Source organism: Desmodus rotundus, chromosome 4 (genome assembly GCF_022682495.2).
Source record: "Desmodus rotundus isolate HL8 chromosome 4, HLdesRot8A.1, whole genome shotgun sequence".
In the NCBI taxonomy this organism is placed as follows: Eukaryota; Metazoa; Chordata; class Mammalia; order Chiroptera; family Phyllostomidae; genus Desmodus; species Desmodus rotundus.
In genome coordinates, this window is record NC_071390.1 from 138135558 (window position 1) to 138158800 (window position 23243).

Sequence of the window (23243 nt, forward strand, 5' to 3'; positions counted from 1 at the left end):
TCCTTCTCCACCGCTACCATCATCCTTCACCTCTATTCTTGTAAAATCTTTCCTGACAGATGTGTTTCCACAGAGCAGCCATACTATTGCCCACCAAGCTGCCTGAGTGTTTGCACACTTAAGTCAGATCACGCGCTTGCTCAGCCTAAAACGCTCCAGTGGGTTCCCATTGCACTTAATGTAAAACCCAAACTCTTTATGGGGTTTGCAAGCCCCTACCTGGTCTGGCCCAGGCCTACTCTCAGCCCGCTCCCTCTCCTCTGCTTCCTGTAACTACTCCATCCCAGGACGAGTCCCTGGCAGGCTCTGGGCCACAGGCCTCGGCACTCGCTGTTCTTTTGCTGGAAGCTTCTCTCTTCAGCTCTTGGAGGACAGACCACATTCACGAGATCTCAGCTCAAATGTCACTTCTTGAGAGAGGCCAGCCCTCTCTAATGTGGCCCCTTCCCAATGCCTTCCTGTTCTATTTTCTTACTATAATCAAAACATATCTTACTTGTTGCTTATTTACTTTTTCTGGACTCTCTCCCTACAAGATTGTGAATGCCACAGAAGGGAAGGCTGATTATTCACTGTGGTATCACCAGCACCCAGAGCGAGTCCCAGCCATACAAGCCTTCGACAAATGCCTGTTGAAATAGTGGGTACTTGGATTTCTGTCGATTACTAGAAAATAAAGTTTTCTCCAGCTGAGTAATCTTCATAGTGTTTCTAAAATCAGTATGTGTGTAGATCTAAATATTGAATTTCTAAAAGAACTGTGGTATGTTATAAACCTGAGAATAACCATGGCCACAGCATTTTAAAATGTATTTTTAAAAATACATTTTAAAATGTATTGTAAAATACATTTTAAAATGCTAGGAATATATAATATAGAAATGGTTAGTTTCATAATAAACAGAAGAAAAAAATTTCCACCAGATGGCACTGTCTCACCTGCTTAAACACAATCTCAGTAAATTTAGAGCCAGAAGAAATTCAAGAGTTGAGCCATCTGTCCCCTCATCTTATAAAAGAGTAGTTTGGCCAAGTTTTAGCTAATGTACTTTTTCTGGTAAGCGAGTTAAAGTTTTATTTTAAACATTGCTGCCTTTACCAGCACATTTGTATTAGCAGGCATTTTATTCCATGAACTCCCTGCCAGGCCTCTTGTTGTAGGTCCTGGACATACGAGGGTGTATAAGGCACTTTCCATACATTCAAGACACTAATTTGACACTCAAAATTAGTGGGAGAGAGCAAGCCATAAGTTAAAGGTACATGTATATCTGTGTATGTATGATTTATATATAAAATAAAGAAAACTAAGTGCTATAATAGAAGAATTAAGTGTAATAGAGGAACCCAGATGATGGAGTCAGAAAAGACCTCATTGTTGTTTAAAAGTGAAGTGGAGACCTTCCAGCCCAGCAGAAGAGGAAGTGTGTCCCCACCAGACCGACCGCGAAGCAGAAGGCCAGCGAAGTATAAAAGGCACAGCACGTCTCCACCGCTCGCCACCTTCCGACGTGCCTGGAGATTGGGTGAGAGGACAGGCTCGGGACTGGGGAAGCACAATGGGAAGACACTCGAGTTCCATATGTTTCATGCAAAGGGGTTTGCACGTTCTGCTGTAGAAGTTATAAGATCTGGTTTGGGTTTTGAATAAATAGCTGGTAAAAGTGATGGAAGGGAGTTGCAGAATGCCCAGCCTCGGGCTGGTGTTTGCATTAGTTCATTCGCTGCCATAAGACTTCTCTTCATGGAGTTGAAATAGACAGGTTGTAGCCTCCAGACAATTGACATGGATTCCTGAGCCCCTTTTAGCTGAAGCCAAGATCTTCTCCATCCGCTCTCCCATTCCCCCAACACAGCTAAATCTCCACTGTGGACTTTGGCAGGGCAGCTCCGGCGTGTGAGACGGCAGGATGCTGTACAGTGCTGGAGATGGGAGTCACGTGGACTGGGATGCAAATGGTGCCCCTGGGACCTGCACAATCACTCGCTGCGACTTACTGCATTGTGGGCGCATATGCTGCCTGGAAAGCTGCTTCAGACCTGGAGCTTACATTATGTTCTAAGTCTTGTGGATGTAGGTAAGTTCTGGGAAGAATTTTGTGGTTTCTCAGCTCTTAAAACTCTGATAGTGGAGCATATTAGAAGGAACTGTACAAATAATTTAGGAGAAGACAGCCTCTGACTACAACTACTACCTGATCCTGCATTTAGCCAACCATTGATTTGAGCAATGGAAGAAAGTGGGGAAGGAAATATTTGAATTTTAATTTCTATGAACTTTTCAGGCAAAAGGGCAATAGACTTTGATATTGAATTTCAGTTCTTTCCAATTTGGCTTCATTTTAGACATTAATTTTAGGGGGACTTTATCTTTTAATATTTTCATAGAAATTTGATAACAGGAAGATTTTTATCTTCTTATTTGAAGCATCTCCACATTACATCTAAGAGTATCTTCACACATTCTTTTATTTCATTGAGGACCCTCTGTAAGTGTCTGCTGGACAACATGGCTGGGCATAATTGGGGATAGGAGAAAAGAATACAGTGGTTTTTCAGGCTTAGAGCTGAACTCTGATCTATTTCAGAACCATCTGGGAAAAATGTTATACTGGTCCCAATGGTCTCAGGAATGATTAAAATCAATGATTAGAAGCAATGATTAGAATAAGCTGTATAATGCAGGAGTTTTTAAACTATTATTATTAATTTTTTTTCAATATTCTTTTGCAGTACTTGGAATAGTGTCTGGAACAAAATGAGCACTCAAATAAACATTTACTGAATGAATGAATGAGTGAATGAGTGAATGAACAGACAGTAGGTACTGCCTCATAAGGAAAGGAACCTGAGGCCTTGATAGATTGCTGATCTCCTCCCCAGAGACGGATACCCCTCTCCAGTGGCTGATCAAAGACTGAATGATTAAGCCCAGTGGGTTGAGGTAGATGCTGTCAGTGGGGACAGTATTGTCCCCTGGGGAGTGTTTTGCAAAAGTGTGGTGTTTTGGGGTCATCACAATAATTTGGTGCTATAGCTGACATGTAATATTCAGCAGCCACATGGCAGAATCCCATTGTGTAATTCACAGGAAAGTTATGCAGAGTGAAGATTTATTCTATGTCCCACACAATTGAATGTCCCACTAGACATTTGTGTATAAAAAACCATTTATAACTATTTGATCTCAGAACCTAAATTCATTCAACATATAAACACAAAAATATTTTTGCATAGCTTTAATATTCACCAAATTTAAAAGAATGTAATGGCTGTGTAAGTTGAAGGAAGAGTATTCTTTATTTGCTTTAGAACTATTTTATTTTAGTTTTTCCACCATTTTAGAAATTCATGTTGCAGATGGTGATGCTCCTATATAAATACTAATTTAAATTTATGCTTTTACATTTGCCAAGATTCGACATAGAAGAAGAATCCAACCATTTATCATCTGATAATGCAGTTGTGTCAGAGAGTTGATATATTGAAATCTGCACTATGTAATATACTACTTTCATTTCTCCTTTTCATTGCTGTTAGTACATTACACTGATTCTTTGAAACTATGTGTATGGGTAGGCTATAGCATAGATGACTTTCACTTTCGATGGTCAAGGAAGTTTTACAAAATATTGGTGGAAAATGTTAGGAAGAAGCCATCTTTTTTCTGCTAGTTCCATATTTCCTGGCGGAGACACTCCAGCTAGGGTCCCAGTTCTGAGCCCTGTCTGCCGTTTCACTCACTGAGCATCACAGATCAGCACATTGGTATCAGGAAGCTGGGCATACTCTGCATAGCTGACAGCCACTCCATCCTTCCCTTTGGTTGCCAGCCTTCCACTGGAAGCCTGCTTTTGTGATATCCCTCCAAAGCCTGGCTCAGCAACCCCATCTAGGAAGCCTTTCCCAACCCCAAACTGATGTCAATCATTCTCTCTTCTGTTCTACTTCTCTACGTTGTCCATATTTATCCTTTTGTCATGTTGTATAATAATTTCTGTGCTTCCGTGTCTGGTTTCCTCACTCTACAGCTCCTTGAGGAACAGTGTTTTCTACTTTCCACATCTCTAGTGCAGGGGACAATGCTCAGCACACATCTCTATGGAGTGATGTTGATTTCAACAACAGCAACTCAGTCAAATACACAATTCACTATGTATCTTACAACTTTCCAAGTCAACCCCTTTAAAAACAATAGAGATATAATTATGAATGAATAATGGAATTGGCAAGTTTTCACTTGTATATCTATCTACCTACAGAACTGAATTAAGACAGCTTTTCTGAAAAGTGATTTGATTATAATATCTAAGAAACAATCTAAAAGGAATCAAATGTCCCATTTATCACAGGCTCTCTTCAGTAAAGATACCCCCAGGCGTCCTATTCCAGGACTGTTCTTTGATCTGCCATTTAGTGCAGGATGAAAAAGTGGCCGAGTGAGGAAAGTTGCTGTTCCAAGAAGGAAAATAAGAGTAGATCTGGACAGAGTTTCTTTTTAAAAAAATAATTATATCTCAAAGCTAGAACACAACTCCTTGTTTTCAACATTGCTGTTTCTGTCCTAAAAGTACTAGTTGTTTTAATGACATTATCAGGTCACAATCCTCTATATAAAAATGGATCTTGAGAATAAATCTTATCAATCTTCCTAGAAGGACCAAACCCAAAACCCTTATGTGAATTTATATTTAAAATAATGTATATGTAAATCAATTATTTTTACTATTTTAAGAAAATGAGATTGTAAAGCCTTACGCCCATCTGTAATTTCACAAAGGGAAACATAAAGAAATAAATTTGTTTACAAATTGTGTCAGGCACAGTGCCGAACACCCTAGCATACATTATCTTTATCCTCAGAATAACCTTGCAAGATAGGTATGGCTCTGTGATTTTTTTTTGTATGTTTTTTAATAGATGCAGTGATAAAAATCAGGGAGACATGAAATTTGCCGGGTAGCAAAACAGGGTCTGGGACCATATTATCTGCCTCTAATACTTACTCCCTTTCTGTAAAACCAAGGTAACTCTCACACCATTTTGAACATCAGCTTTACTGCTGCTCCCAGCCAGTTCAGTCTCATCTTAGGAAGGGAGAATTCAACCTGAACTGACATATCTCGTTATCACTGGTTTTTCAGGAACTCCCTCTGATCCTGCCGCTATGCCAATACTTAATTTAAATGGTTGTCATCCAGTCTAATGAGTTTTTCCTTCATCTTAACCTTTCTTGGCCTCTGATTTACAATTTGAAAATATTGCCTACCCATCCTTGGTAAACGACTCTCAACTTGACTTCAGTGATACTACACTATTCCTGGTTGGGGTTTTTTTGTTTTTTATTTTTTAAGGACTCGTGTTTCTTGCCTTTTGTTCTTTTGCTGCCTCACTGTGAACCTTTCCTGGGGTTGAGTGGGAGCCTGGCTTTCTAGCTCCAGGTCGGCCCCCTAAAGGAAAGCACTGGTTCCCCTGGTTTCAGAAGTGCTCTTTTACTGTCTCCACTCTGGTCTGTTCTCTTGCCGGAGCTCAGCCCACCCTCTGCCCACAGTAATGCAGTGGGTCAGCCCCGCTCTGAGCCAACCTGCCCCAGTCCCTCACAAAAGCACTGTCTTTTCCCGACAGCAAGGACTTTCTCCTGTCCTCCCAGTGAAAGTAGGAGACCGTGTACAATGTAGCGCTCCCCTGTGTCCCACCTAGGACTTTTCCTTCCCTGTTTTAAAGAAAACAATTTCTTTAGACTTTAACATGATTTTCAAGGTAAAAGTTTCTCTTGCACCAGGCTTGTCATCCATACCATCTCCGTACCTTCCTGACATAATGGTGCCCTCTCCATGGGCTCCCTGGGACCTTTCACCCGGGATCCCGGTCCCAGATTACACTGCTTATACTCTGCTCTCAACATACCACTCACTGGAAAACCTCCCATCACTCCTTATGTCTAACTGCATAAGATCTAAATTCATCCGTTTGACTTTCGGGATCCTTCATAATCTGAGTATTCCTCCACTTACGTGATCCTATTTCTTGCTACACTTTAGCAATATTCTGCTCTAACAAAGCCAGCCTCGTCTCTCTTTCAAGAGCGTACACATCCCAATTTCTATGCCTTCTTTTATGTGCCCCTGGCCTAGAAGGCCTTCTTTCCTGACTTGAATAAGTTTCCCCTCACCCTATGAAGTCTGTCTTGTCCGCACCAGATATCATGAACTTTCTAACCTTTTAAACTTGCACATTGCTTCCATCCTGCATCCAATGCGTTGGTTAGTACTTAAATATTGATGATTCTGATTGCTTAGTATTGATTTGCTTGGCCATACCTTAATTTGGTAAACTGATTTAACCTCCTCATGGTCAGAAATCTCGCCATACTTGTTCTTCCCCCCGCCCCCCAAGAATGTAGTAGAATATATTGATTGGCACAACTTAGAACTTTTAATTTAACTTCATATAGCTTGATAATATACAATACTTTAATATTGACGTCATTGAAAACTGAGAAGTCTCTTGATTTATTTTGAGTGAGACTTTACAACTGAGCTATTTCCTACATCTAAAGTTAATATAAAAATAAATATATAAACTTTAAAAATAGATACATTAAGAGGTGATTATTTATATGTAGGATTTTCCAAAGGTCCCATGAGTATTTCTTTCTCTATAAGCTTATTCCACAGGCCATCTCCTGACAAGGCATGGATAGACAGTGCATCTTAGAGCTAATGTTAGAAGCCACATAAAGTTTTTGATTCGTCCATGTTAAAGATTGATTAGATATGAAGATAGAGCATCTGTAACATCATACATCGTATTATTGAAGAATTAGCCATTTTAAAAATCGGTGGTACTCACAATTTTCAAAACTGCCTGTGTGGCATAAAGGGGAATATACCATATGAAAGTCTAGATTTGAATGCTGTGCCGAGAAATATAACAGCCTTACCTTTACGTAATCGTAAATGCATCTTCGCATAATCGATGCTGACTCCAGAGTGAATGTACTGAAGGTGAGCTTAATGACTTTGTTTACAGGTGCAGTTATGAACCACATGCAGTTTAAATTCTTGTCGTATCTCCCATTTGAGTCAGAATCAGGAGAGGCGAAGGTCTGGTCCGGGCCTGTCAGATGGCCGCCGCACCCTTGCTGCGGCCCTGTGGTAAAGCACAGACTCCACTAAGCAGACGGAAGAGAGCAGAGCGACAGGGCGGCTTTACAAAATCACATCCTTTCTGTTTTCTCTCGCACTTCTGTAAACATTATCAGATTGTCCAGTGAGCTTCTGTGGGAGCAACGTGTGGTTGTTCATGGCCTTAGCTTCATCACCTACTTCCTCTCCGCTCCTTGCACCAACCCCTCAACTCGCTTCTTGTCACTTGCACACAGTTGCTTAGAAAAGCAGGTGACCAGACTGATTCTGTGTGCATTTTTAGACCTGCTGAGGTGATGTATTAATGATTTCTCCAGCCTCAAAAAAATCTAATTTTATAGAAGATAGTGTTCTGCATAATAAACTGGTGGCAACTGTGAACATGTTTTACTTTTATGTTCTGCTTTTATGAACACTATCGAGTTGCAAATTAAATTTGTGAAGATTTACCCAGCATGCCAATAAAATTGGCTCCCAACAAACCATTTATTTAAATAATCTGTCAGAAAGAGGCTGAGAGGCATTTAACACTATGGTCCAGTTTATATTAAACCACACTCTATATGTAATTGTTTCTTTTCCAAGAAGAAAGGTAAGCTAAAGAAGACCTCTATTGAAAAAAAAATCTACTTCGAAATAAAAATTTTTAAATTCAGAATAAAAAGAGAGAGATTAAAACACACCCCTGAGATAACTAAATGATCCACTCTGAAAAAAATATGGAAAAATCTCAGAACATTGAATTTAGCCTCATTCACTCCACAGCCTAAGCCAATACCTCAGAAATGATATAAGAAGAATATAAAAGGAAGAAAAACTATGGACAATTTCAAAAGAAAGAATGAGGGTGAATTAGACTCAAAATAGCCCGAAGAGGACTAGGGACTACATAGCTGCTCAAAGTTATGCTCACAAAGCTTGCACTCCACACAAGTGTAGATCATTACTACTTTCAAAGTTAAATTGCGCTAAAATTGGTCTTCCCTATTTTTCTCATTCCATTTACTCAGCTCTTAAAAGTGGAAGAGCTGCTTGCAACACTGGGGGGCACTACGATTTTGGACTCCGAGCTGGGCCAGAAACACGCAGGACAACAGTCCTCCTCAACCACACAGGGCACCCCTGGCAGTGGTTTTCAGGAGAGACGCATTATCCAGTAGGTCAGACTGTCTCGTCCGCTGCTTCTCAGTCAGGGCAAACTACAGATTATTTGCACAGCTGTTTCCTGGAACTGAAATGCTTCCAAAGGCCCATGTTCTGATATTTCCATATATGGTATTTAGGATGAAATTATTCTGAAACCAAAGCCATGCACAGTGCTTCATGACTTAACTCTAATAGTTCTTTTCATATTAAACAGGCCTGCAAAGTAAAAACAGGAACTGGAGTTTGCACAGCTTTTACTCAGTATCAACTAATTGTCACTTAAGGAAACCACTTAAGAGCTTATTAACATGCAGAGCAGGGAAGAACAATTAAGGTATTAATTAATTAACAAATGTATTTATTTATTCAATAAATACTGTTTTAACATTCAAGGAAATATATTTAGTATTGCATATTAGTGGGGAAAAGATGAATAGTAGAACATAAATGATGACAGTACAATGTAGAAACTGACAGGCGCCAGGAAAGAGGCAGGGAAATCTTATGAGTTTTGTAAGAAGGGGGAGGTTACTTCAGGCTATGAGGATCTAGAATGTTCAAGGAGGAGGTGACTTGTGATCTGGGTCTTGAAGGATAAATAGGACAAGACCATGTAGAGATGGGGTTGGTACTGGCAATTGCAGGCTGACAGAACCTCATAACCAAATGTTAAATTGATGAGAATTTCCACTGTGTGCACAGGAAACCATAATTCTGCCTGTGAAAACAATAGAGACTTGAAAGAGAATAATGAGGAGTAAGACCGGGAAATAGCATGGTCTGTTCCATAGAGGGCCTCAATGTCAGAGCGGAGAACTTGGCATTTAGACTTTAGTCTGTGGACAGTGGGGTCCACTTGAAAGATTTTTGATCAGGGGAGTGGTAGGGTCAGAAAGCACTTTCTAGTCAAGTCTGATCTAAAATTGTACCCGGTAGTATGGGACTGTCGCAGATGACAGCAGGTAGGAAGGCATTGTCCTGGCCTGGGCGGGGGGCAGCAAGGGGCAAGGAAGAGGTTTGCCCCTCGGAGGTTTGTCTACCAGAAAATGGGGCTGCTTAACTTTATTCTATTAATGCGTCAGCTCCAGAAAACTGAGTGCTATTTTTAAAACTTCAAGCTATATATTTTATCACTGCTTGTTTATTAATTGTTACTAATAAGTTGATAAGGGCAGAATGAAAACTGTAGCTGGGCACAGTAAGTGCCATTAAACACACTTATTATACAAAACCGCCACCACTACTATTGCTAACAATAATGTCCTAAGACAGAAAGGCCCTTCCTCCGGGGGGCCCCAGAGCAAGCACCCAGACGTCGTTGGCATGTGTTGGCACAGACTGAGAGGTAGGTAGGATGATTCTTAATTCTCCACCCGCTCTGTCTTCAGTTTCTCTCTTTGAAGTACGCTAGAATGGACAGAACATATTGTTCTGTCCACCTGATGTTAGGCTTGGCCATATGACTTGCTTTAGACATTGGAATATTAGTGCTCATGAAGTGAAAAGAGGCCTGACATGGGCTTCTGCTTTTGTGTGGCCTTCTGTGTTCCCGTGCTTCCCCCAGCGCTCATGCTGCAGGTGACTGCCGGTAAAAGAGAGAGTGGAAGTGGAGCCCACGTGAACCCAGCCTGAAGTCTAGAGCCAAGGGCAGTTAACCTGCAGGCACACCAGTCTGCAGACACGCACATGACAAAAATAAATGCTGCAGGTGCAGACCACTAAAATTTGGATGGTTTGTTATGTGCCATTATTGTGGTAATAGCTGACTAATAAATAGCTTGAGTTATCAAACTGCAATAAAGCACATCGCTTACTTCTTAAAATATACACACAAACTTAAAAAATGAAAAACTCACATCACAGACAATCCTTTCCAAAATAGTCAAAATATTAAATAAAACACTATACGAATTATATAATTCATATTTATATGATGATGAGCAAATTTAATATTATATGAGTGAATAATCCAGATTGAAGTAAAGATATGAGTAACATGAGTAAAGTAACATATGACGAAACACCTTTGATGTTTGTATGGTACAGGAGATTATTATACGTGCCCCGATCCCCCCACTCTTTTAAAAATTTTCAATTATAGTTCACATTCAATATTATTCTGTATATTTCCTCATTTTAATATTTAAACATATAAAGTACAAATGCTCTGTGCTTTTGTTCACCCTATGGCAAAATGTGAATATAAGTGTGTCTTTGGAAAACATAAAGATGAACATTATCAAAAGAAGGGTTTTCCCCAAAAAAGTATTATTACTGCATTACTATTGCTGTATTTTGACAATAGTTGAGTAGAATAGGGGAACTTTGACTATGAAAGTTTCCTACATAAGAAAATAATATATATTTACTGATAAATATACTGGTATTATAAAATTCTTTGCAAAAACTAGTATTAGACCTTAACCTTGTCCTGTGGCTCAGCACCATAAATCCATCATCTTCCTTGTTACTACCCAGTTTCCTGCCGCCTTGTGAACTCCCGCCCATCAGCACCTCCTTCCCTCGCCAGTCCAGGCACGGCAGAAGCCCTCTGTCATGTCACTCTAACCTTCCTCGCCAACTTGGAAGCACTTCTGACAGAAGAGCTATTTCTCCAGAGAAAGAAGGTGTTTGGCTACAAAAATATTGGAAATATAAACCCATAGTAAGCAGTGAGATCTGGGTCAAGAACTATGTAATTAAAAATCAGTAACTGAATCCTAAAATTACTTCTCTCCAATGATTAAACTTCAGAGTGAAGCTTCAGCCAGGATAAATCTGATAAGGTAAGAAATAGCTATATTACTAAGTGAAAAAAACATCTGCAAGACTTTGTGGAGTCAGATACAATTCTAAATAATTAACTTGAGAACTGGCATTTTTGTGGTGGACACAACACGTGGCTGGTATTGTGAGGAAGTCATCTGGACAGCATCTTTATCCACCTCTAGATAACTACTGCTTGGACAAACGGTAGGCGGCCGACATACCTATGATAAAGACTGGCCTGACTTAAGGCATTTTCCTGTTCCCCAGTGAGCCAGCTGCAGCTGTAGATGAGAGTTGAAGGAAGCTCAGTTTTGCACAGGACATAAAAGCATTTAAAGCTATTGCCTTAGAGAAATGGGGGTGAACCAAGAGAGCTTATCATTTTCAAAGCTGCAGTATACAACTGCCCTAAAGCGGTTGAACTCATTTTAAAAATTCAACTAGGTTCCAGATGAACCCGTTTTGTCTTTTTCTCTAAAAGTACATTGAATTACCCTGGGCAATTTGGCTCAGTTGTTTGTTGTCCCAAAATCAAAAGGTTGGGGGTTCGATCCCCAGTGTGGGTGGCTATGGGAGGCAACCAATCAATGGTTCTCTCTCACATCAATGTTTCTCTCCCTCCCTCCCCTCCCTTTAGAAGCATTTAGTCTGGTAATATTTGGGCTGCATAAAACTAAGTTACTAAAAGAAAGGTAATTTACTAAAAGAAAAATAATTTCAGCAGCTAATCAGTAGCTAGGGTCATGAGGAAAAGAGTAATGCAGTGTATAAAAAAACTTAGGATAATGATAATTTTATTAATTTTAATTTATTTTGCATTATTTGGGTATTATAGAAAACACCATAAGTATGTGTCATGAGAATTATTCTTGCCAACTTTGAAATTTAAAAAATGATTTACTAAGGAAAATGACATGATCATACCAACTGGTGCAGATAAAAGGATTTGACGAGATCCAACACATGCTCATGATAAAAACATCCATCAAACCAGGAATAAAGGAATCTTCTCAACTCGACAAAGAGTATCTACATAAGGTTCCACAGCTAACATGATACTTAATCGGGAAAAACTAAATGCTTTTCTTCCAAGATTAGAAACAAGGCAAGAATATTTGTTTCTCACAACTGTTACTTTGCATAGTACTGAAAATTCCTGCCAGTGTACTTGGCAAGGAAAACAGTATACACACTGGAGAGGAAAAAGTGAAATTGCCACTGTTTATAGATGTAAAAATCCCAAGGAATTTGCACAGAAATTGCTAGAACACTTATAGTGAATTCAGCAAAAACATTGGCTAGAACAATACACAAAAAAATCATTCACATTTATATATACTAACAACATATGGAAACCAAAATTAAGCATTCAATTACTCCAAAGAAAGGGTTATACTTAGGTATACAGAATGAAACATGTATGGGGTCCATGTACTAAAAATTACAAAATGATAAAAGAAATCAGAGATCTAAAGAAATGAAGAGATATATGTGTTCAAGGATTGGAAAACTCAACATAGTAAAAATGACTATTATTACCAAATTGATGACTAGGTACAATGCAACTCCTAGCAAAACCTCAGCAAGATTTTTCTATCAACATAAAAAAGTTTACATAAAGTTTTGATGGAAAGGCATGGGCCTTTGAGTAGCTAAAACAATCCTGACACAGAAGAATAAAGTAGGGGAATCAGTTTATAAGGCAAAAGAAAATTAACTTCAATCTAAATCTCAGACATTAAACAAAAATTACTTCAAATGGATCATAGACAGAAAATGAAAAATATAAACCATGAAACTAAACTATCACATGAAATCAGAGCAGAAAATCTTTAATGCCTCAGGATAGTCAAAGAATTCTTACCATTGACACCAAAAGCATTGTGTGTATGTGAGTGCGTGTGTGTAAACTGGGCTTTATCAAAATTAAAAACTTTTGTGCTAAGAAAGGGCATGTTAAGAGGATGAAAAGATAAGCTATGAATTGGGAGAAAATATTTGTAAACCACATAAAACTACTATTTCAGAATACATAAAGAATTCTCAAAACCCAATAGTGAAAAAACAAAAAATCCAACTAGAAAATAGGCAAAAGATATAAAAAGGTATTTCAGCAAAGATTTACACATGACAAAAGCACATGACAATTGCTCACCATTAAGGAAATGCAAATGAAAACCATCCGGTAACTCTGGCCAAAGTAACCCACACACACGTTCACACGTGTGCACACGCACACACACACACACAGTGAGAGCTCAGTGTAGAACAGGCGCTCTAGAGTGGGGTGACAGGGCTGGGAGGTCCCAAAGTCCGGATAGCACAGAAAGTACTTTTTGGTGACTTCGTAATCAAAATGATAGAATCCAGATGACATGGAATAGCATCTTAAAGTGAGGAATAAAGTAAGTGCCAAACTAAAATTCTACATTCAGAAAAAGAAATCCCACAAAACTGAAGGCAAAATAAAGCCTTTTTCAGAAAAACAACCAAAAAATGCAACCAGGAGTTTTGCAATAAATGAAAAAACACTAAAGGGAGTTCTAAAAGAATGAAATTGATCCCATATGGAAGCATAGAAATTCAGGAAGCAAAAACCAACAATGGTAAGTATATATAATTACTAATTACATAAAACAATGAAAATGCTCAATTGGGAAAAATATACATAGAATTAATATAATTAACACTGTAGCACCAAACAGGAAGTGGGTAAATGAATTTAAGGTTTTAAGGTCCTTGCATTTATCATGAAGTAGTGAAAACTAGTTTTAAGTTAGATTCTAATGAGTCAAGAGTGAATATTGTAATTTCTAACATAACAACCAAAAGGAGAGTAAAACAATATATAAGTAATGATTTTTAAAGAGTAACAAAAACTGATCAATTCCAAAATGCAAGACACAACAGGTAAAAAAACCATAAGAACAAGTAGGACAAAAAGTATCCATGTAATACAAATGGTCTGTTTAAATCCAATAATGTTTGTAATTTTGTTCTATATAAGCACATTAAATTCTTCAATTGAAAGATAAAACAAAACAAAATACAAATATATTTTTGAGATAGGGAAAAGTTGACAGAGAAGGGGTTAACAATATACTAAGCCAACATAAACTGAAAAAAAGCTTGGGAAGCTGTACTATGTCTGAGCAAGTAGGCAATAAGGCGAGAAGCATTACAAAAGGAAGCTGCAGGATGATACGAGCTAATTCATTGGGAAGATACAATAATTGTTAATGTATATGTGCCGTGTGGACAAGGACAAAACCTCCAGCCCAGACCTTCCTACTGAGCTTCTTTCTAACTCTCACGTCGGATTACCTTACACTAGCTGGATATCCTAAAGGCACCCAATTCTCCATACCGAAAAAAAAAAATTATTAGTTTTCCTACAAAATCTGGTCCTTTTCTATTAACTTTATATTTGGTAGTGGCATATTGTCCAGAAACCTTAGGATCATCATTTTCTCCTGTCCCCTCACTACCTTGTCCAAATCCAGTCGTGTCCTCTTGACTCCACATACTCAGAATTTCTCCTTTTCGATCCCCTTCTCGTTTTTCAAATCGCCACTGCTGTCATCACCCCCTGCTTACCTATTGCAATACTTCCTTTTTTCTGCCTAAAATTGCTGCCCCTACTTCAAATCATCATCCTCACACGTGCAAGAATGTGCTTTCTAAAACAAATCTAATTAGGTCATGGTGCTCTTCAGCTAATGACAATCAATAGCTCCACTTTGCCAAAGCAGAGCCTCCACCTCTAGCCCTGCTTCTCTCTCCTTTCTCAGAGTCTGTTGTTGCCCACCTTATACCCGGAAGCAGCACGGAACAACGTGCAGGTCTGTCTGTAGCCTTTGAAATGCAAAGTATCTGTAACTTTGTGCCTGCTTTATTTTCCCTACAGAATGCCTCTTTCCCAGTGAAGGCCTTCTCACCCTTCCAAGTTAATACTCTATGTAGCTAAAATTTTTTGCACGCCAAATGAGAGCCAGAGAATGTTTAGTTTAGTTTAATCTTCACAACAGCCCTGTAAAGTAGTTACTATTACTGTGCTCATTTCACAGCAGAGAAAATCAAGACAAAGGACAGGTGATTTGTCTGAGGTCAAACTTGGGGGGATGTATAAGAACTGGGTTTGAGCCCAGGAAGTCCGGCTCCAGAGCTTGCATTCATACCAATTACCCAATATAAATTCGGGGCTCATGATCTCTGTGCTGCTTTCTCGAACAATCCCGCATCCTCTACTATGTACCAAAGTATCACCCAGCCTTTCTTTGTTGTTAAAAAGCACTTACCACACCAAATTTACAATTATTTGCTGACCATTCTACTTAAGTAAACGTCTCAAAAACAGGGAAAAGCTCATTGCCTGCATAAAAAGTAACTGGTGACTATTATTGAACAAGCAAGAAAGGAATAAACAGAAAATATAAATAGTTCTTATTAGATGGATCTTTGCTTTCTAGTATAAGTTTATAAGGGAAATTTTTAAATCAAATATATTTCTTAATGTATAAAGCTGTTACTGTATTATAAACATTATGTGCATGTGTATGAGTGTATGTAAATATACATAATTTTTTAAACAAATGACTTTTTGGTTCTATGTATCAACCTGTTTTTAAAGCTAGTTTAGTTGCCTTTTGTGTCATATTTGATTGTGAAAAAACAGTGAGCAGAACAACAATAAAAGTGTCATCAAAAGATTTAAAATGCTGCCTAAGAGGTAGGTTTTCAGTAGAAAATGCTTCTCTAGCTAAAAATTTGCAATGATAAATGATATTAGAGGTCTGTTACTTAAGAAAATTTAATCTCTGAGTATTAGATTTTAGCAGGCAGAGCAAATTTAATAATTTATAAAATTCAGGACACATTAGTGTGCAGCAACACTATTTTTAAAAAGTAAAACACTATTTACTTGACATTAGCAATAGCAAAACCAAGTTATCAAAATTTTGAAAATGTACTGTTTTGAGAGATGAGGAAAAATAGCAATGTGCTACTCAGTCGTCGTAAAATAGGTTACAATAAAAAAGATGTGGAATTCATGAAGTCAGGCCAAGCATCCAATAGCTTTTTAATAATAATTAGAGCAAGGAATCGTTCTATTGTCCTTGTTGATATATGAGGTTGTGCATGGTTCTATGGCTATTTCAACCTTTACTACTAGGGTGGCAGTATCCTTCAACTGACACAGGGATTATGTTCCCAGTTCCTCTCAAGACTTACTGAAGGGCCTCGGCAAGTCATTTAATTTCTTTGCAACTTAGTTCCCCAATTTGTAAGTTAAACTATATGATAAGAATACCAATCATAAAAATAAGTGTCCAAATTCCTTCATTTTATTAAAATCCTGTGGGAAGGAATTTTACTACACCGGAGGCCATCATTTGGGGCTAGAGTTCTTCTGTTATACAGAGATTTATTACTGTTATATTCCAATTCAATTACACTTCACATAACTGTGTTAATTATTTACCATTATGCCATGCAAAGCCAAGAAGACATGTGACATTTGTCTGTCAACATCAGAAAGATATTTGGCTTTGCTGCATATATATAATATACATTATATTATAAAATACATATATAGTACATATATAAATATATTATTTGTAAATATAAATATTATTTATAATATAAATACTATCATTACTGAAATTTCTGTATTATAAAATATATTATATATGTATATTATGTTAGGGTTATATTATAAATATAATATAATGTATATATTATATAATAAGTTTATATAATGTAAACATTATATAGTATATGACTATTTATAATACAGAATTATAGTATATAAATGTTATAAATATACTATGTTCTAGTACTTATAAATAATATACTTTATTAAATATATATGATATGTTTCTTTGTGGAAAGGAGGAAAGAGTGACTACTGTATTATGTGAGATATTTAGATACAATAGGATATTACCAAATATGGGACTAGGTACAAATCTAAATGCCCTTACGAGAGAGCAGGCAATGTCAAATGAGAAGATAAAAGTGGAGAAAAGCAGCTCTACCTACCCAAACAAGTAAGAAAAGAAATGACTTGCCTCTCAGAAAATTCCCCTAGAATCTCCCTGTGTCCCTGGGTTAATCCGTTGATGGCCACAGCGGTGAGCTGGGCTGATTAGGAAACCAATGAACTGGGGAGACAGTGCTACCTGGTCCAAAGCTTGGCTTTACCTCTTAGGAACCCTGGCCTGTGTACAATTTAATCTCTTTACTTCTTATTTCCTGTCTAAGGGCTAGATGAGATGACCTATGTGAAGTGCCTGGTGTGGATGCTCAATGACAGGGGGTCGTTATCACTATCCCTGGGACTTTGTGACAAATCTTCTCTTGAGAGTGAGAAGAACGTGGAGCTACCGCACCAAGTTAACAGATGTTTTCGTGTATCAGAATGAAGACAAGAATACAGTCTGTAGTCCTAATAATGTTTTGTTTCTAAACAATTGATTCACAGCCAAAGAATTTTTTAAATGTTTACTGCTAATCAGATGTGCTTCGCTTGTATGCTCCTGGGAACACTACAGCAAAGCCAGGCCAAGCTGAGTAAGAATAATGATCATTATAGAGAATCTATGGTTACAAAAAATTTAACCCCAAACATCCAATTATCTGAGATAAAACTGGGTTACATTTTAAGGAGGCCTGTGGCTTAAAGTATAAAGAATAATTGTTTCCCAGCTCCTGTTTACCTGAATATTTTTCAAAGTGTTATCTTATAATTTACCATTAAGTCACTTCTATCACTCAGCTTGGTCTCCACCATACCAACTAGTTTTATCTTGCAACAGTCACCCATTCAAGACCAGGGTCAGCAATCTGGCCCTTTCCATGTGTGGGGGGTCAGGGTTGGGGGCGCCACAGACCCTGATGCTGGGATATATGTTAATAAAAACCTTTTTTTTTTTTTTTGCTGATGTCAAATTTTACTCCCATCCACTTGCTTTTGTAAGGTTTTGGTGAACTAAGCATGTGTTAGTTTCTTCATGGTATTTCTACATTCTCAGCTCAGCAAAAATCCCTTTTCAGTAACAACACACAGAGAGTGAACTGCAGATAACCTTATCTTTGGAATCAGCTCCCAAGAGAAGCCCAATTATCAGTGAAAGTTACAAGACTTAAGAAGGGCTGAAATAAGCCTAGTCTAGTTTTCTGCAAATGGGTTTACAATTTCAGCTCATCTCATTGTCAGACTTTATCAGAGGGAGAAAATGATGTAAAGAGAATAGACAACGTTGCTTTCAAGTAATGCCCCCATTATTGCTAAGCTCAGAGCTATGTGAGCGGTGACTTACACAATTACCCAAGCTATAATTCAACTATCTATTGCACTTGCACTTTTCAAAGTAATGTGGTTTGGCAACTTACATAAGGCTGCTGAGAAGTGCGTAGAGACATATACACATTGATATTTAGTGCCATTGAATATTTTTAAGTTTATTCTTTCATTGTTCTGCCTCGGAATTTTAGAATGCCTCTCAAGGTCCAAGCGTAACACCAACACTGAGACTTAAAAACAACTAGAAGCCAAAGGGAATTTAACACATTGTTATATTTTTCTCCATTTCCTGTGACTGTATTTCCCATCACTGGGGCCCCAGTCTCCTCAGCTCTCTCTTGTCTCCCTTTCCCTCCTTTTGATTCCCTCTCACAAGTAAACCCTTGTTCAACTCCCTCAACTTCATCCCGCAGTGGCACATGTTTTCCCTTAGCACATTTGAGAGACATTTTCCAGATGTTCAGGCAGCAGGTGAAAACCGGGGACCAGACGTACAGGACCCAAATGTTGATCTGATCCCGTGATCCTAAATCTCTAAGAGCAGAAGTGGTCCAATTTACTGCACCAAGGAATAGCTGAACTCTATGAACCATAGTTGCATTTTGAAAGTGAAGTAAATTTAGATATAATATATAACATGTTATATATATTATGTATACTATAATTTAATTATAAAGTAGGTATAATTTATTCTGTTATCCTTTAATTTGTTCAGCAGCCAATACTGTTGAAGTGACAGTTACGTGCTAGGCCTCTGCAGGGCCTTAGAATTTAATTGGAATTTAGCTTTTGATTTCAGATTTAAATGATAAAATGTACCTTCGGGTATGCTGGTTAGATTTCATTACAAAATGAGTAAGAACCAGAAGTCACTGTACCATGAAGTCGTCCTGTTGATAATAATGACCTGTCACCCGCTGCCCCACTTCAGAGATGAGGTGGTGTGGGCCAGGAAGCCCTGTAGAAAGCCAGAACTTCAATATTACTTTCTAATACAAAGTCTTTCTCTTTGACATGTATGGTACTTTGCAGGAATTGTCTACTTTATCCCTATCATATTCTTAAAAGATAGAGAAAGGGGTAATACTTCACACTGTTCTTTTTAGCGGATAAAATTGAGCTCGGGTCTATTATGGGACTTTTCTAAAGCATCTCACCAGGCAAGGACGTGATGAAGCAAGTGGAGTTCAGCCACCTACTTCCTAGTGCACAGCTCTTGCCCTCTGGGCGTGTTCCCATCTTGTGGGTCGTGATTCACTTTGTCCTTGTTAAACATGCACTTTGGCATTTTTGCCTTTCTTTCACAGCAGAGGTCTGTGAGTCTGACCTGATGTCAGCTGACTCATCCTCTGTATGACACATACTCGGGAGAGAGGAGGACAGACAGTGGCCTTCATCCTCAGAAGGTGGACCGTGGGCAACAGGGGGCCAGGAATGTTAGTCATGTGTCCAGAATTCACAGCTTTAGATGATATGAACCTCTTGTCACTGATGCCCCCTTGTCCCTAATATTGTCATCTTCTCCAGGGCAATGCTTTGTCCTTCTAGGACATGTCATCCTGAAGGGGTCTTCATACTCTCCTTGGCAATTCACTGACCCAAGTATCTATGAACATCATACCTAATTGGGCTGAGTTCCATTTTGGACCTTGACATTTTGCCAAAGTGTTATAGAAAACATTGCTTTAGAAGCAAATGAAATGACTGTGGTGCTGCACAGTAAATAAATGTACTGTAAATCCTCAGCCTAATCCTGTATCTACAAGTTTGGTGTGTAAGGTGGTGAGCATGTCGCGATTACACTGCCTGAGCAGCCCTTGGTCATGTACCAGTGCAGTAAAGGGATGTGGGGGCTTTGCTGGTTTAAAAACATGTGCACAAGTCTGAAATGCTTCACGAGTGATGCAGGTGAGCAAGGTCACGATCAAAGCAGACCCTGGTGGTAAAGGAGGGGCAGAAACTCAACTAGCAGAAGTTAAAAGAATGAATGAAGAATACTTGTGTCGATTCTGCACTGTGGAGCACGCCCACTTTCTCCAAATCCACAAGACCGATGACTTTTAAACTCGATGGGATTATAGACACCACTGACAATCAGAGGAAAGCTATGCAGTCCCTGGAGAAAAATGCTCAGATCTGCAGATAATTCCAGGGTTTCACAGATCCCCAAGGCCCAGTATGATCACTTTGCTGGTTGTCAGTCATCTGTGATCCATTATTCCTGTGGTGTCGGGGTGCAGCGGGAAAGGGGAAGACAGATTTCTGTTACAGTGAGACGCCAGCTCCTGTGAAGTGCCTGCTTTGCTTTTCCCGCACTGGTATCCCACCAGGTGGGCCCCTAGCAGCTGCAGTTCTGTGAAAGAGTAAGACCTAATTTCACTGCATACTTAGTAATTAATAACAAACTAGGAGACATTTCCACAAAATGTGTTTAGACCCAGTAGCAATGCAAATAGAACACACACATGAGGAGACATTTACCTAATAATCACACAATTATGTGAGCTGGCTCTTTACTGATTTCTGAGAAATTAAAGCTACTGTTTCTAATCGTCTAGTGCATAATCTAAATAGCAAAACTCTAGTGTTTTAATCAAGATGAACTGAGATTAAAACGGTCTCCTCTTTACATTAATTATGTACACTGTGAAGATACTGTTTTCCGGGCTGACCTGACAGCATTGGATACAAAAATCCACTGTTCGTTCCACAAGGTCGCTTTCCCCTCTGCAGGAAACACAGGGCAGTTTTAAGTGGATGAGATGGGCGTGAAGGGCGTCCTGTTAGCCAAGTCTAAGTTTTTATCCCGATCGCTAACTAAAAGATTCCGTAAATTCTAGAATTCACTCTCCTCTTATTCTCCCTCCCTTTTTCCTCACCACAAACAACAAAAAACAAACAAAATAAGATTAGAGTTAAGCAGAGTGATTGTCTAATTCATTTGTGTGGCCTTGAAAGCTTTGTGACACCATACAATTCAAAATTATAACTTTTAACTTTTCAATAAAAAATTATTATTAAAAATTACTTAGAATTACCCAAATATTTCCAAGGAGCTGATGGCGTGTAAAGATGAAAAAGAGGTCAAAGTCACCATCGTGAGTTTCAGCGCTGAGTTTCAATGCTGGTAAGTAGCGAGACTCCACCTCTGCTCTCTACACTTGAACCTTTTCTCTGACTGTGACCACAGGGAAATGGTAATTGACTGAAAGTGTCCAGGGCTCATGGATGAACGGCACCTCTGACAGTGTAAGATTTTTCTTCCTGTGCCGCTTCAGTCCAGTAAAAATCACAATAATTCCAAAAGTATCTTTTTTGTTGCCCAGAAAAACAGAGTGACTTAATGAGGCTGGAGAACACTGGCTAACTTGGCAAGCCTCATGCAGATGACAACTGTGTGGGGTGCTTAAGACTATTTCTTCAATGGTCATGTGAGCAAATAGGAGGGAGAAGAAAACAACTTGAAAGCACGTAACAAGAGCAAATGCAAATATATGCGGTTTGATTCTAAATCTGTGCTAAAGGCAAGAGTATACGAGTTTTTTTGCACAAAAACAATCGCCAAGTGAAAATTCATTTTTCTTTCAAAACAGCCTCCTGCATTTTGTACAAACACCACTTCACTTAGGTGGTGCTATTAAGGAACTACTCTCTGCCCCTGAGACTTGCTTCCAAGTTATCATTGTTAGAGCCAAGTAGGGTAGGCGGTGAACGCGATTTTCACAGGTACAATTTGTCATGATGACTGTGGCTTACTGTGAAGCCTTAAAACACAATGTCTAATTGCTTCCCTGAAGAAATGCACACACACACAAATCACTCTAGGAGCACAGAAGTTGAAGGTAAGCTCTGCTTTGAATCAGAGGGATGAGGGTTATCCACAGCATGTGGTAAAGAGAAATAAAGAGTTTGAACAATAAGTCAGTATTCTTTTGGTAGTAAATTTCCCAAGCTTCGCTGAGACTTCACAGAATACATGATTTGTTTGGGGAGCTGTTCATTTTCAGAACACTAATCACACCTCTATTCAAATGGAAGCATCCAAATGTTTTCCAGAGTCAAATATGAATTATCTTGGATTGTGCCACCAATGCTATGAGTATAGATAAACAGAGGATTGTTTAAACTACCTGATATGATTTAAAGTCCTTTGTTAATTTTATACAGATATTATTTCTCACATGCAGTGGGGCTAAACTGAGGTGCTATTTTTGATTTATCCTCACATTTAGCTTTTCCTTTTACCTCTAGATAGTGCCTGGATCATTATTTCCAGCCCAAATTGTTTCTCAAGCTTCAACTTCTTCCTATACCTTTTAATTTAGGTATCTCATGGGCCTTCCAACCCTAAATGCTCCAAACTAAATCTTAGTGTCCTAAGGCACCACTACCCAACAAGTTACTCATAAAAAGTCATCAACAGGGCATGTCCTTGTGTCATATATCAAGTTCCAAATGCTGCTTGTCCAGCGTATCTTCTGAGTACCCCTGTGATCTCTGCCCTCTCTCCTGTTCCCATGTGCGCTGCGTTAGTTTGAACCTTCAACATTTCCCATCTGGAATTCTATGATAAGCTTCTTCCTTCTCAGGTCATAAGGCCCCCTGAGACTTTTTCCACACTGGTACCACTATGCCCTTCCCAGGAGTCATCTGGCCGTTCAGTCCTTACCATTTTAAGGATAAAGTCAACACAGGACTTCCTTTCGTAATCTGGCCCTGCACTGCCTTCAGGCTCAACTTCTACCATTTCCATGGGTGATGAACTAAGGCTCAGGTCTCACTTGAGATGGTTGTATAGACAGACTTTACCTTAGCATACTAGAGAAGTACATTTGTTGAGTGATTTAAAAAAAAAGAAACCCGGAATATATTAT

At 38.7% G+C, this 23243-nt stretch overlaps 1 protein-coding gene across 1 annotated transcript in view; it reads right to left on the reverse strand.

Annotated features, from left to right (window-relative positions):
- CUBN (cubilin) overlaps positions 1–23243 on the reverse strand; it is a 244855-nt gene that overhangs the window by 16294 nt on the left and 205318 nt on the right. The window contains exon 60 of the mRNA XM_024575816.3: positions 6944–7152. Within this exon, the coding sequence (XP_024431584.2) occupies positions 6944–7152 (209 nt within the window). The remainder of the gene's footprint in view (positions 1–6943; positions 7153–23243) is intronic.